At 47.2% G+C, this 14,313-nt stretch overlaps 1 protein-coding gene across 5 annotated transcripts in view; it reads right to left on the minus strand.

The window, feature by feature from the left end:
* Trappc9 (trafficking protein particle complex 9) overlaps window positions 1-14,313 on the minus strand; it is a 476,366-nt gene that overhangs the window by 99,258 nt on the left and 362,795 nt on the right. For all 5 annotated transcript variants that reach the window (XM_029547720.1, XM_029547718.1, XM_029547722.1 and 2 more), the window contains one exon: window positions 5,139-5,292. In XM_029547720.1, the coding sequence (XP_029403580.1) occupies window positions 5,139-5,292 (154 nt within the window). The remainder of the gene's footprint in view (window positions 1-5,138; window positions 5,293-14,313) is intronic.

Genomic DNA, 14,313 nt, shown 5'->3' on the forward strand with positions numbered 1-14,313 from the left:
GCTTGGGAGCATGGGTGTGTGCACTGGCCAAAGCTGAAGTTAAAAGGTATGCTTTCTGTCCAGGCAAAGCATGGATATGTGTCTCGTGGTGCCACCATTTATATCAAAACTGCTACATTAGAAAATAAGGCTGGTGACTGCTCATGTCTGAGAGCAGTTCTCAAAGTTGACTTAGGGAGTAGACTAAGGAGGTCCCTGTGGGAGGAAGGGTAGGGACAAGGCATGTGGGTAAACCAACTACTTTCCAGACATATCTAACTATGTGCACCTATTTAAACCAAGGTAGTAGTTATGTTAGTGGGCCACATTAAGAATGAAAGCTGGTGTGTCCATAGTGTCCAAAGCTGGGTCCCATAGTGTCCCATCCCAGTCTGAAAATAGGGAACCTTGACTGCAAAACTTTCAAACATTTGTGGTTTTGGTTTTTTTAATGCTTACTTTTTTTGTGTTTGATTCTTTCTACTTTCCTTCATGACTCATGCCAAGGTTTATAGTCAATGACATGAGATTAAAACCTCATAAGGTAGAATATTACTTACTTATTAAAAACTTGTACCTAGGTGGGCAGCAGCAGTGTCCCTGGCACACAAGCAGAGCCCATTCCCCTGATAAACTAGGACAAGAGGAGAGGAGCCAGGGAGTTCCTGCCACTGGTCTCGGGAAGTCATTCTTCCTACCAAATTCTGAACTCATTTACTTTCATATGTGACCCACAACAGGTAAAGTTGGGCTAACAAAACTGACACCTTGTGTGTGCACAGCCTCTCCCTCACAGCCCAAAAACTGTCTGGTACCTGAGCCTGAATCTGCAAGTGGCCAAGCCATCAGCCACGGTGCCTGCCTGTGACACAACACTGTAGTGCAGACAGTAGAAGCTAACTCTTAATACGCACATCTTGGCATTTGGGGCGAAAGATAAATTACAATGGTGACAGAAATCGCTATTGTTCTTGTAGAGAAATTTCTAAAATCCCTTCTATGGGAGGGACCCAAAGGTAAACACTCACCATGCATACTCTCTGATCCTATTTCCAAATTCAGACATCAGAACATGCTAGCTGTGGACAGGAGCTATTACCACCACTTCATTGCTTTTCATATGTGTATATAGTATATGTTGATCTGGTATTTTTGTTTCGCTTTGTGCTCTTTTTTATTTAAGAGACAAACTTACTCTGCAGTCTGATCTAACTCTGTAGCCAAGGCTGACCTTAAGGTCATGGCAATCCTCCCGCTTCAGTCTTCCAAGTGCTGAGATTACAATGGAAGTCACTATGTATTTCCATTCCATACATTTAAAACAGCAATAACCACCCGCACCCCCACCATCCCCAAATCCTCGGGCCTGTGGAGGAAACAGAAAGGCTTTGGAGTAAGCAGGGAAACCCTGGAGACTTCAGTCTGTGCAGTGCTTCCCACACTCCTAGACACATCGTGTGAATGCTTCGCTGTAAACCTGGAACCCAGGAATCAAAACCTCTGCTCCACTGCAAGGGCACTGCTGCCCACAGGCTGGGTATGATCAGAGCCTGCAAGCAGCAGAGTCAGCATCCTCACTGGGGAAAGCCCAGCAGAGCTCTCCGTGGTGCTGAAGCATGTCTGATTTGCTGACAATCCCCCCCATGCCTACTTGCAGAGGCTTTCTCCAAACCCCAGGGTGGTAAGACTTCCCTATCAACCTTCCAGAACAGGACTACATTTCATGAGCCAGGTGGCTCTCTCCAGCAACATACAGCCATCCACAGACTATGGCAGGCTCAAATGGATTTTATACTGGGCAAGGTGGTTATAGTTACTATGTTGGAACAGCCAGAGGAGGAAGGGTTGATTTTCCTGGACTGTGGTAGACCCAGAAGTTGTCTTGGATCCCATACCTCTGGAAGATGGGTGGAGTGTTCACCAGGAAAATGAGGTGTAAATTGCTTCAGGCATCGGGGAGTGAGAGTGAGGGCAGGAAGCGACACATTATCTGAACAGCACACATAAGTATGTGTCATCCTCCCCTTGTCCCTGACCACCATGACTCAGAGCATGGGCCCTATCTCATGTAGCAGCTCTGGGGTGAAGGGCCACAGGTACAAGGATGCAGCCCAGCCCTACTAGAACTCAAGAAAACTAGCAGATTATCATAGAGGGAAATTATACTAATGGAGAGACTTCTGCAAGTGATAAAAGCAAGCCTCTTGCTTGACTTTCTAATTTACATTACTAATTTCTTAAAATCTGTTCCATTTTTTTTCATCTTGGTAAGTGGCCTGGCATCTTGGCAGAGTTCCCATGCCTGACTGGACAGTAAACACCCTGTCCAGGGAGAGGTCCAGAGGGGCCTGCAACTGAGCTCTATGAAGAAGAGACAGTGAAGTAAGCAGAAGGCAAGCAGGTGTTCGTTATCAGTTTTCCCAAGGAATGTGGCCACCTCCACAGTTCCTCTGAGCAGTGTGGTTGGTGGGAAGGCCATGGCAGAGGGAGGAGGCCTGGACGTGACTCCTGGATGGAGCTGCAGGCATAGCACTGAGAGCAGCCCAAGTCCCAGCTGGCCATGGCCCAGTGAACTTTGAGCAGGTGAAACTCATGGGCCTCGTTTTTCTCATCAGTGGCCCAAGGTACAAACCTCCATCAGAGAACTATTGGAAAACTCTTCTAGAGCTCCTGGCTAAGAACAAATGCAGTCTTTGTTCTTCTCACTTCAATATCTGGAGTGTCCTCTGTCTGAGAATTGAATGGAGTTTTGGAGCGACACACTAACTTGGTATCAGAACACTTGCAGGAATAACACAGCCCTTTATGGGGGGGCACTAAATAAATTAGCAATCTATGGAAATAAACCTCATCAAAAACTGGCATCTAGTGAGTGCTAAGAGCTCACAGACTGTGTACATGTTCAATACACACAGTCACACAGACACAGTGCGTGCCAGCTCATGGGCACACACAGAGACCTGTCATGATAGTCATGGAATGTGCATACACACTCTGGTTGGTCAAACACAAAGTCTACCTTATCCACGTGTTTCCTTGATTCCTTTCCAAGCAGTTCGAAGGCACATACAGACATATTAGGGTCGGTGGTGGGCAAGCAATCAATCTGTGTTCATGCCACCACATTCCTCTGCCCATCACAGGTCAGACAGCAGAAGCGATTTGACTAAATATGCAGCTGCCAAGCCTCTGCACTGCGCTGTGCTGGGCTGGGCAAGATGAAAGACCCCCTGAACCAAGTTATTACAAACAGCTCTGAGAGCTGAACTCCCTGGAGACAGATACCAGATGATTCCCTGCATTTCACTTATGATGATCAAGGAATCAACTACACTGATGACAGGAGCGGTTTGTATTAGAATTCGTTTAGATAAAACTATTACCTAAGCGTGACTGACTATTAGGAAAAAAAAAAAAACATAGCATACTGGGTCTGAAAAGTCTTGTTTAAAGAGGTTTAGTTTGTGTTGTTGTTGTTGTTGTTTGTTTTTTGTTTTTTGGGTTTTTTTTTGGTTGTTTTTGGTTTTTTTTTTTTTTTTTTTTTTTTTTTTTTGAGGTGAGAACACAGACCTCCATTAAGAAGCATCCTGGAGATTACTAAAGAAGACTTTAGAACAGCCAGAGCCACTCAGTGGAGCAGCTTCAGCCACGCGTCAGTGTCAAGGGAGGCAGGGCCAGGTCCTTCTTATGGGAAGCAGTAACCCCAAAGGGTATAAGAAGACCCTCCACAGCCTTAGGTTGGTTGTCCTGCCTGGGATTAATCAAGCCCAGGGCTCTGTGCCTAAATGCTGTGAGGGGCCGTGCGTAAAACCCCAAGTAAACCTGGTGACCCTGCCAGTTTGCAGAGGGTGTTTAGTGTTTGCCAGAAATACACAGACACTTTCAGTGGCATGCAGGTGAGGTGCTTGCTATCCTCAAAGACCCTGCTCGGAAGAGAATCCTCTAGTATGAGAGACCCCACCCATGGTGTGACACTTCCAACAAATGCAAGGCAGTGGGGACAAGGGATGATGGCATGTGTGCTCCGGGCTTGTCCCCTGCTAGCTTCAGCCATAAATGGTCTCAGTCGACTAGCTCTGAAGGAGGCTGGTTTCCGCTCAGACTAAACGTGCTGCTTGCTATAAATCACTTCATTGGACCATCCTGGTACCCAGAGTGGGACAATAAACAGCAGCTTTTGGGTTGGTTGCATCACTGAAGCAAAAGCTCCACCTCGTAGTTTCCATGCCTGTGTGCTAGGGAATCATAGTCTATACTGGGGTGTGAGTCTGAAAGTGCTCCTCACACTGTTCCTAAGACTTAGCACAACCTTTGGCATATGCACAGTATGATGATTACATCTTCTAGAATGCTCTAGTCTAGATGCACAGACTGACCATAATGACAGTCACAGAGTCTACACATGAAGGAGGTGGTGGGAAGACACGTACATTAGAATTTTCTTTTCCTGATAGTCTGAATAAGCCTCACTCTCCTGCTGTGGTACTTTGGGGGCATTTCTCACCTCCGGTCCTTTGATAAACTTCCACCCACTGCTAACAGTCCCTCCAAATGTCCAACGAACTGAGTGGGTGCTCTATAGAGACTGCCAAGACAACCGACACACAGATGCGCTTGGGGTCCTTCCACCCACTCAGCTGACCTCTGACCACATGCCCACGTGGGCATGGGCATTTAATACCACGGTCCCTCTCCAAAGCGTAGTCCACAGAAAATTCTCTCACCACTTCTACAGGGTTTCTTTACATCTTGTTAGGTTGTACAACTCCATGTTGGTACCCAGATGATTGGTTACACAGAGCCTACTGTCAGACAGAGGATGGCTCAAGTCCTGCCCTGATAAGCAGCCATTAGGACCTGTCACTAGTATGAATACCAGCCCTCAACAGAAACATGAGATCCAAAGTCAGGAATACCACTGGCCCTAACAAGACCTTTACCCACTCAGGATCAATACTTCATTAAGTAGGCCCTCTGAAGTGTGAAGAGGATAAGAAAATGCCAGCCCTATGGTCCATATCCTGCCATGCCATTTGAAGCTGTCTGTAGTTGAAGCTCAGTACTTATTAAGCCCCTCTTGGCTCCCTGTGGGTGGTCAGAAGCCCGAGTCAGGATCAGGGTGTGCCCTGGGCCTGTGGGGAAGACACTGAAAAGGATAAAAGTCTCCAGCGGATGTCCAGCTTGCTGCTGATCTCCATGCCTCGGGCCTCCTGCCTCTCTTCTTCCAGCTGCTTCAGATTTGCAAAGTGTCCCTTCTCTCCGGGGGATTCTGGGACACTTTCAAAGTTGAACTTGTCCACTTGAATAGCCATTCTGAGAGAAGAGAGAAAACAGTGGAGAATTAATCAGCAGGGCAATTTCTTCCCGGAGCTGTTGGAGAGTCAGCACATGCCAGCATGAGACAGTCTGATGAACCATTATCACTAGTTATTCCTAACAGATTCATTCCCAGAAAATGAAATAATGACTCCCATGGTGGCCCTGACTGCAGAGCTGGCTCAACACACAGTTCCGAAGGAGCTACATCCACAGATTTAGACCTCTGAAAAGTCTTGCATTGCTCCAGGTGAAGGTTTCCATTCCACAGTGGGGTGTGGCATATTAGGCAGAACACACTGCCCATACAGTACTCTGGGTCATGACTGGAGCTCCTTTCTGAACATCCGTAGAGCATGCTGGCCTTATTGGACCCTAGGGACCTGCACCCTAAGCTCTGCCTGCCAAGACTCTGCAGTGCAGCCAAATTGGCTCAGGAGCCGACACCTATACCCTGCACACAGTTGCCACCTTCCCAGCCACAGCCATGCGGGCCCCTCCCGCTTCAGCTCTCTGATCAAAGCCACCTGTCCTCAACACACTGCTCCCATTGCTTGCTGGTCCCATTGACTTTCTAAGCATTTCCAAGATGCAGGAAACTCTCTGCCTTGGTATTTAGCTCTAGAAGGTTCTAAGGCATGGCATGGCTGAGCCTTTCTCACCCATGAAGCAGGAGCTGGTAAGTTCCTCCCCAGCTCATCTCAGTCACAGTAGACTATTCTGTTCTCTCCTGAGGCGTTCCATTTATTCCTGGTAGGGCATTTATCAAGAGCTTAAAGGTTTATCTCTGAGTTAGTTAACTGTGGCTCAGTTCTACTAGGATTTAGCTCTACGGGGGCAGAGATGCACTTGTTCTTGGTGACCAGGCTCCCCAGGTATGGAATAATATCCAGGACACAGCAGTGACTCAGTAAATAATCCACTGGGTGGAAGACAGAGCAGATTAAGTCTCCCCAACACTGAAAGTCAACATTCTCTCTTCCAGATCCTCTGAACTGTCTGTCCCCTGTCCCTACCACGGGGCAGCAGTTGGTCACCTGATATCTAAAACGTCACCTCTTGATCTCTCCAGGCAATCAATGAAGGTACATTGGGTGGATGTTAGAAGGGGGACAGAGAGAAAGGGGGCTTCTATTCATGAGGACTCCTACACTCTGGCTCCAAACCCAAACAGGACACAGAATGAATCAGCTAATGGTTAAAAGTGGATGTAGATACTATTGCTAGATTCTGAGTGGGCAAATCTGTGAGTAAAACCACCATCACCTTTGTGGCTTTTCGGGATCACACCCAGTGCTGTAGTCTCCAGACTTATGCTGGCTCCAGGAAAGGCTGCTGAAGACTCAGTAAGTCCACGGCACTTGGCTCAGAGTTTGACCTGGAGGGCTGGTGGCCCAGGGGCCAGAGGCACCACTGGGGAACCAGTCCACACAGATAGCAAGAACGTGCCCTAAAGTTAAATGTACTTTTGTGGATCTTTTTCTAACTACACAAGTAAGCACTTTATCATAAAATCTTGGAAAACAAAAAAGCACAGAAAGGGAAACTAAAGACTAAGGATATACAATACTAACAGTTATACATTAATTCCATCATCTCTTCTGGAAGTATTTGTATTTCTGTACGATTACAACTTTCTCTACACATCTAGGTAAATCCAAGAAGTCACTCTCTATACAACACATGCACAGGACTGGATTGCATCCTCTTAACAGACAATGACTATGAACATACACCACTAAAAATTAGTCCATATGGCCTGGTATGCTTCAGGTCTGAAATCCCGGCTCTCAGAAGGCTGAGGCAGGGTGACTGTGACTTCAAGGCTACAGAGCAGGTACTGAGACAGCCCGTGCTATGTAGTGAAACTATCTTTAAAAAAAAAATGGAGGGGTGGGATACTGCTGGTAGTGGTATGTCTCACTAGGCAAGACATTTTAAAAAGAAATGTAAAGCATTTGCTACATAAATATGACGCCCTGAGTTTGAGTCCTCAAGCCCATGGTAGAAGGAGAGAATTGACTCCCCAAAGTGGTCCCCACCTCCATAGGTGTGGAGGGATATGCACCTGGACCTCCTTACACTAAGCAAACCAACAAACAAATGTGTGTCTCTCATTGGCACAACATTTGCTTCGCATGCACAAAGTCTTGGTTTTGTAAAATTGGTACAAGAATCTTAATTCCTCTATTTTTAAACTCTCAGATATTTCCCATTTTTAAAGAAAAGTGCCATTCTAAAGGTGTTCTGCACTCTCTCCATTTCCCTCTCTCTCCCACTTTCCCTCTCCCTTTCCCTCCCCCTTTCCCCCTCCCTCTCCTTCTCTCCTGCATTAAATAACCCAGATAACTCTGTGAAGTGTTAAGCTTAAGCCAACTCCATATGCCCTGAAGGCCCAGCTAGACAGTGTTCCCTGAGAAGTCCCTGCCTGTCTGTTGGCCTCCAGCCTGCAGTGGGGTCTGTACTAGTCCCCCATTGCCAGCACAGAGCTCCTGAATACTCCCGTAGACACTGGTAAGCACTTGTCTAAAATTCACAGACACCTACTGTGTATTAAGGGGTAAACATACTCATGTCTCCAGTGACAAGCATCTGATGCTGCTCCCACAAAGCCCCCTGGGAAGTGTGAGGTTAGGACATGGGAGCATCTCTGTCTACAGAAGCGCAAGCTCCTCCCTCATGTCCCCACACGCCTGAGTACCAAGGAAGGAGCCTTCCTATTGGGATGGGGACACGAGCTTGTAGGACAACAGGGTCCCTAGTGAACAAAGAGAAGAGCGACATGGTGTGTGGCCCTGTTCCCCACAGTCTCGGTGGTGCAGAGAGAGAGGAAGGAACACACAGGGGTAAACATGAAGGGATACCACAGATCGGGGGTTGTTTCTCATAGATGAAGAACTGTGTGGAGGGGAAGAGGGACCTGGGGAGGAGGGGGCCCCACAGTCTGGACTCCACCTTCTTTCACTTAGAAGCTGGGTCACCAGAGGCAGCCACACAATTGTCTTCTGCATCCCACACACAGAATCTGGGAGAATTTGCTTGGATTACTTCGTGTAATTGGTGCCCAAAAGTATTGTAGCTGTTATTTTTTAGGGTAAGGAGAATGTTTTGAAATGGACTGTGATGGCAGCTGCATAGTTCTCTGAATGTGTTGGAATGCTGTGCACTTCAAGTGGACAGAGAGTATGCTGTGTCAAGAGAGCTTTTAGAAAAGATTATGGCTTTTATAGGAACTTATGCTGAAGATCATCTAGGGCTAGCTGAAGATGTTTTGTATGGTATGAAATGCCACACCAATGCTAGTGAGCCTGTGTATTACTGCCCCTCGGTGTCCTAGGCTATCATAGGCATCATTCCACTGAAATTCATGTCAGGTGTCTTGCCCACTGCGATCTCCCTTCACTCGGGCAACGCTGTGTTCTTCTTATTGGCACTAGCAGAATCCAACACAAAGCAGATACTAGACAAAGACACCTCAAGGAGCGGCTGGCCACACAATCACAACTGTTGGGAACCCCAGGCTTAGCATGGTGAATGTTGTCTCCACCAGCACCAGAAACCCTCTCCACATCCCCCTGACATGCTGTTTCTAAGCAGAGGTTTTGTAGATTTCTCCAGCTTGCTTAAGGATTCTGTAGACATTGTTACTGAGATTAAAATGTCTATAGGACTCTTGGCAGATTTCCTGTTATTCCTGGGAAGTCTGAAAAATGCCTGGGTCTACTTGAAACTCACTGGCCTGAGCTTTGTCCTGGTCTATACAAGCTTTCTGCAGAGTCATTCTGCCTAAATGAGGCCAGGCTAGGACAGGTGCAGCTCAAGAGATGTCCCTACAAGCTTCTATTTCACTATGGGGAACCCAGCTCTCTGGTTTATATGGCTAAGGAGGCCTGAGGGCTTCTCACGGAGCCTGGGTAGATAGCCTTCTTCTCACTAGGCTGGGGGAAAAACACCACTCAAAGAAGGCCAGAGGACCTATGTGCATTGCAGGATCCAGGTAAGTTCCTGCTTCTTCTTCCGATTCTAGGTGACACCAGAATTATCTAGACACTAAACTTAAGATTACATCTGTTTCCATGGCAAGAAGGCAACCTTCCTTTGAGCTTTGTGCTGTTGCAAAGAGGGAAGGAAGTAACTGGAATCCACTTAGCTCACATCAGGCAGGCAGGGCCAGGACACACAGGGCACATCATTCTCTCATTCAAAATCCAGGGAGGCTGAAGATCCAGAGAGAAAAGACCTGGAGGCCTTCTGGTAGCTTGTGCCCTAGCATGGCAATGAAGAAAGAAGGCAAGCATGCTCCGTGGAAGGATCTGAGCTCTGGCTTTAAGAAGGACATGTGCAAATCAGAAGCCAAAGAAGCCAGCTAGCTGGTGGGATGGCTCAGCAGACAAAGGCACTTGCCACCAAGCCCGATCATGTGAGTTCAGTCTTTGGGATCACCCCGTAGAAAGGCAGAACCAGCTCCCGCAACCTGTCCTAGGATTCCACAGTATTTTGGTATTTGTGTGTCCACATAAACAAATGTAGACATAAGCATGTGTGCATGCAAAATCTACACAAATGCACACAATTGTACATGCAAAATAAATAAGTAGATGTAAAAAACATAAGCCAGCAGACCAGAGGGATCAAAATCTCAAGTGCTCCCCCCAGGCCCTAGAACAGCTAAACCCACTGCACCATATCCTGGGATCCTGCCATGTACCAACCCAGCAGGTAAATGGAAACACTACAAGGATGGAAGGACTACAAGGCTACCATTGTCCACCATCCATGGAAGTAAAAAAAAAAAATCCTTAGTAGGAAAGTCCCCTGTGAGTGGCGCTGAACCTACTAAGCCCCCTGTGAATGGTGCTGAACCTACTAAGCTTGCCAAGCTGCATCACGGCTCTTGTATGGGTATCTTTCAGTATTAGGATGCAACTTCTCCTGCATGCTGCCACTTAAGTATAGCTCCTAGCAGATTGGGAAAACAGAAGCAAGGCCCAGAACAGGCCTGGACAAGAGAACAGCTGCCATGTACTCATTGCCTGTGTATGTGTGCCCCCACACTGTCCCCATCTCCAACATGGTGGAGTCCCACTGTCCTTTCATTTCATTCCTAGAGACACCCCTCCATCATGGGTTATATCCAATGGAAGAGGAAAGTGGGCCTAAGTTGTGTGTGGCCACAGGAGCAGTAGTACATGGGGGGTCATGAGAGCTATGAAGAGGCAGACACGCTCCTATGTCTGGTAGGGCAAAGCTTCCCTGTGACACAAGGCTATGCCCCTATTGAGCATTACAGGGGTCTAGCCAAGGTTCACTTGGTCCCTAGTATTGAGCCCAGATGTGTACAGGGCATCATGGGTTACCTTGGCCATGACTGTTGTGGACTAGAGAAATATCCTGGTTGCTATGAGTCTTTTATTATTATTATTATTATTATTATTATTATTATTATTATTATTATTTTAAGATTTATTATATGTAAGTACACTGTAGCTATCTTCAGACACACCAGAAGAGGGTGTCAGTTCTCATTACAGATGGTTGTGAGCCACCATGTGGTTGCTGGGATTTGAACTCAGGACCTTCAAAAGAGCAGTCAATGCTCTTAACCACTGAGCCATCTCAGTGTCTTAAATGACACACACATATATCAAAATGGAGATGGCCAGGCTTCATTGAGACTGTGTGTCTTTTCATTATTGTTGCTGCTTAGTAGAGCAACTTTTGGAAGGTCTGTCTATCCCGATACTCCAGCACATGCTCTCACTGGCACCTCCCCCAATAAATCTAAACACAGGTTCAAGACTGCTTCTCCCCAGGACCTCTTCCTTTCCACCTGCCCATTCCTCACCCTCCACAGCTAGCTGGAAACCTGATCACTGGACACCTCGAAGCCTGATGAAGTGGCAGCTGTGTGTACCTGCGCCTGCTGCATCTCACCATTGTGGGCCTGTTCCCACCCACCTCCCTCTCCCCCACAGCTGGCAGAGGCCTCAGCCCCCTTCCCTGGGGTCTCCATGAAGGCATCAGTCTCCCCCTTGCCATCATTCTTTGCATAGCAGCTACCAGTTGCTCTTCAGCAGGACTTGGGCCTCATATGTGATTTGCTGGCCTGGATCAGGGTCAGGGGATGATGGAGTGAGAGAAGTGGGCACATACTCCAATGGCTTGGGTGCAGAGAGGTAGGGAGTGGGGCAGACCCTGGGCAAAGATCAATCTGGAGTACTTGCCAAGGCCCATGTTCAACCGAAATATCCCAAGCCTTGAGATTCTCAGAGGGCTCCACAAATTGGAAAGTGCCTAATTAGCATGTGTATAAGATAGCATCCTCATTACCATCAACAAATAGCATAAATACCAAATATATTTATAGGATATGGATATGTAGGAAGGCAATACAGATTTAGAAAATCAAATTTTAAATCCATTTCCAGAAAGTCAAAATCCATTTTGCGAGGCATGGTACAAGGGAAGAATGAGAATGGAAAAGCACACTGAGAGGGACACCATGACTGAAGAGACACTGCTCTTCCTATAGACCAGGCACAATTCGCACTTTTGGTAGGTTCACCACTCATCCCAGAAGAACTTGGGGCAGCCCATCAGACAGAAGACTAAATGCTCGCCACTCTTACTCAGCTCTCTGAGCCCCTGAGCGGCAGGCACTGCTGTACCCCCACTTTACTGTGAAGGAAATGAGGGTTCCTGAGGCGCACATAGCTGTGGAGAAGCACGGTGGATGGCTAGGGGAAGCTTCCTGCAGTGATGGCCGCATCCCAAGATCACATGAATAAGAGAGGAAGGGTTGGAACTGGAGGCCTGTGGTTCCAGCACAAGCTGAATGGACTCCTGAGCTGGACAGTGGTGGGCAGCAAGGAGCAACCACGGGCAAGGGTCCACACTGGAGCCTCTCAGCGCTAGAAGTGAGTACCACATCACGTCTACCGCTGTGGCTGCAGAAGACTCTAAATAGGCCTGAATCCTCCTCATGGAGTGTGAAGGAATGGGCTGACTCAGGAGCAAACTTAGAATAGAGACAGGAAGAGTTGAGTGGCTGTGGCCTTGATCCTTGATCTGGGAAAGACTGACCTCAAGGTATGGATGGAAAGAAGTTGAGTCCTTGTGCTCAGGCCTTGACTTTTATTCCAGAGGTGCCTAAATTGGCGCTGGTGATGATGAAGGTAAGACACTCTAGGGAAGTCCTTGAGAGCACCGGGGTCACAATGACATCTGGTCTACTCTCCTGAGTCTAGACTCCAAAGCCCCTGTCTCTGTGCTCTGGACCTGTACAACATCTCTGGACAGCGATCCCTGCCACTTGCACCCTGGTGCTCCCTGATGGCATTTCTACACCGGCATCAGACCCCAAACCCTGATCCTGATCCCACAGTCCTGCTCCTGGTATGTGTTGCTGCAGCCCCACTTTTGCTTGCCTAGCTTGTACATAAGACAGCATCTGAACACTTTCTTCTCACTGGCATTCCATTTGGGCTTCTTATAAAGCACATGGGAGAAAGCAGTGTTGTGTGGGGTAAGGGCACAATTTGGTCACCTGACACAACTGTCCCAGACCACTGGTGCTGAAGCACATCCACTGAGCACCTGACTGGCCTTGTCTTTCCCAGCCAGACAAGTGACAGTGAAACTTCAACAGAAGCATACCTCCCTACCTAGAAAAGCCAGGGCCCGAGCTGGAGTGCATACAGGCTCTGTGGTGTATGTATACATTGGGAAAGGGGGTTGGAAAGGTTCTAATCCTGTGTGTAAATCTGCACAGACTTCAGGCTACAACCTGAAAAGGCAGACTTAAGCCAACATAGGTGCTGACAAGAGAACTGGAGTTGACTCCCAGAGCACATAGGTGAGCGCTGGACTTCCCTCTGAGTTACACAGTATGGATGGGCTGCAAGCAGCCCAGCAGAGACCAGGAGACATAGATGGAGATCTACGCCCCATACACCAACACCATGGCACAGCCTAGAACAGGAAGAGTTCATGACAGAACATGAACACTACCAGAGACAGTGCATGCAGTGAAGATACACGTGTGGGGGCAGAAAGCAGGAGAAGCGGAGCCTGAGCAAAACCTCAGACATCCATCTTCAAAAGCAAGCTGGGGACAAAGAGGCCTATACCTGACTGTAAAGACAGCTTAAACTCAGTGAGTGCTGAAGCCAGCTCAAAAGAAGATAGGGGAGACTCTTTTGTAGGCAGATGCTTCAGAAACATAAAGCGACGGGCAGCAAGGACAAGAGACGATGCCGGGGTCCAGCCAGTCAGCGAAATCGGACATTTTACAAGCTCCAGTCATGGTTCTTGTGGGGAACCACTGTCCCCCCACATGGTAGCTTCCATATGTATGTATGTATGTATGTATGTATGCCTGTATGCTATATATGCCTGTATGCTATATATGCCTGTATGTACATATGTATGTTATATATGTACATATATATGTTATGCATATAGTCATATATATACTAACATATATTATACATAATTTTAGGAAAATATAAAATAATATAATTTCTTGAGGCTTTATCAACCAACCTTGGTGTTATTTGCCCCTTGTCCCTCCTCCTCCTTCTGTACTGATTTTCCTACTCTCTCCCCACCCAGGGTCCATTCCCCACTATTCCATATTCCATCTCATAGTGCCTGTATCCTGTTAATCCCTTCTCAAAGTCTGCCCCCTTCCTGGTCCCCATGTACTTTCCTGGTTTCTGTGGATTCTCTATGTTGTATAGTCATACTGGAGGATTTAAAGCTAGGAGCCATTTGTCTTCCTGAGTCTGTGTTACCTCATTCAACATAATTTTTCTAGTACCACCCATTTGCCTGCAAACTTTGCAATTTCATTTTTTTATAGAAAATATGTGTGTGCAAACATATATACATGTATGTACATATGTATGTATACATGATTCTCTTAAAACTCTGTTAACTATTAACAGTCCTTTTGATATGTCTGTCACACATCCAAAACAGTGGCATCTCTAAGTTTTGTATTGCAGGACACAGAGG

The sequence above is a fragment of the Mus pahari genome, chromosome 17 (assembly GCF_900095145.1).
Source record: "Mus pahari chromosome 17, PAHARI_EIJ_v1.1, whole genome shotgun sequence".
Taxonomy (NCBI): Eukaryota; Metazoa; Chordata; class Mammalia; order Rodentia; family Muridae; genus Mus; species Mus pahari.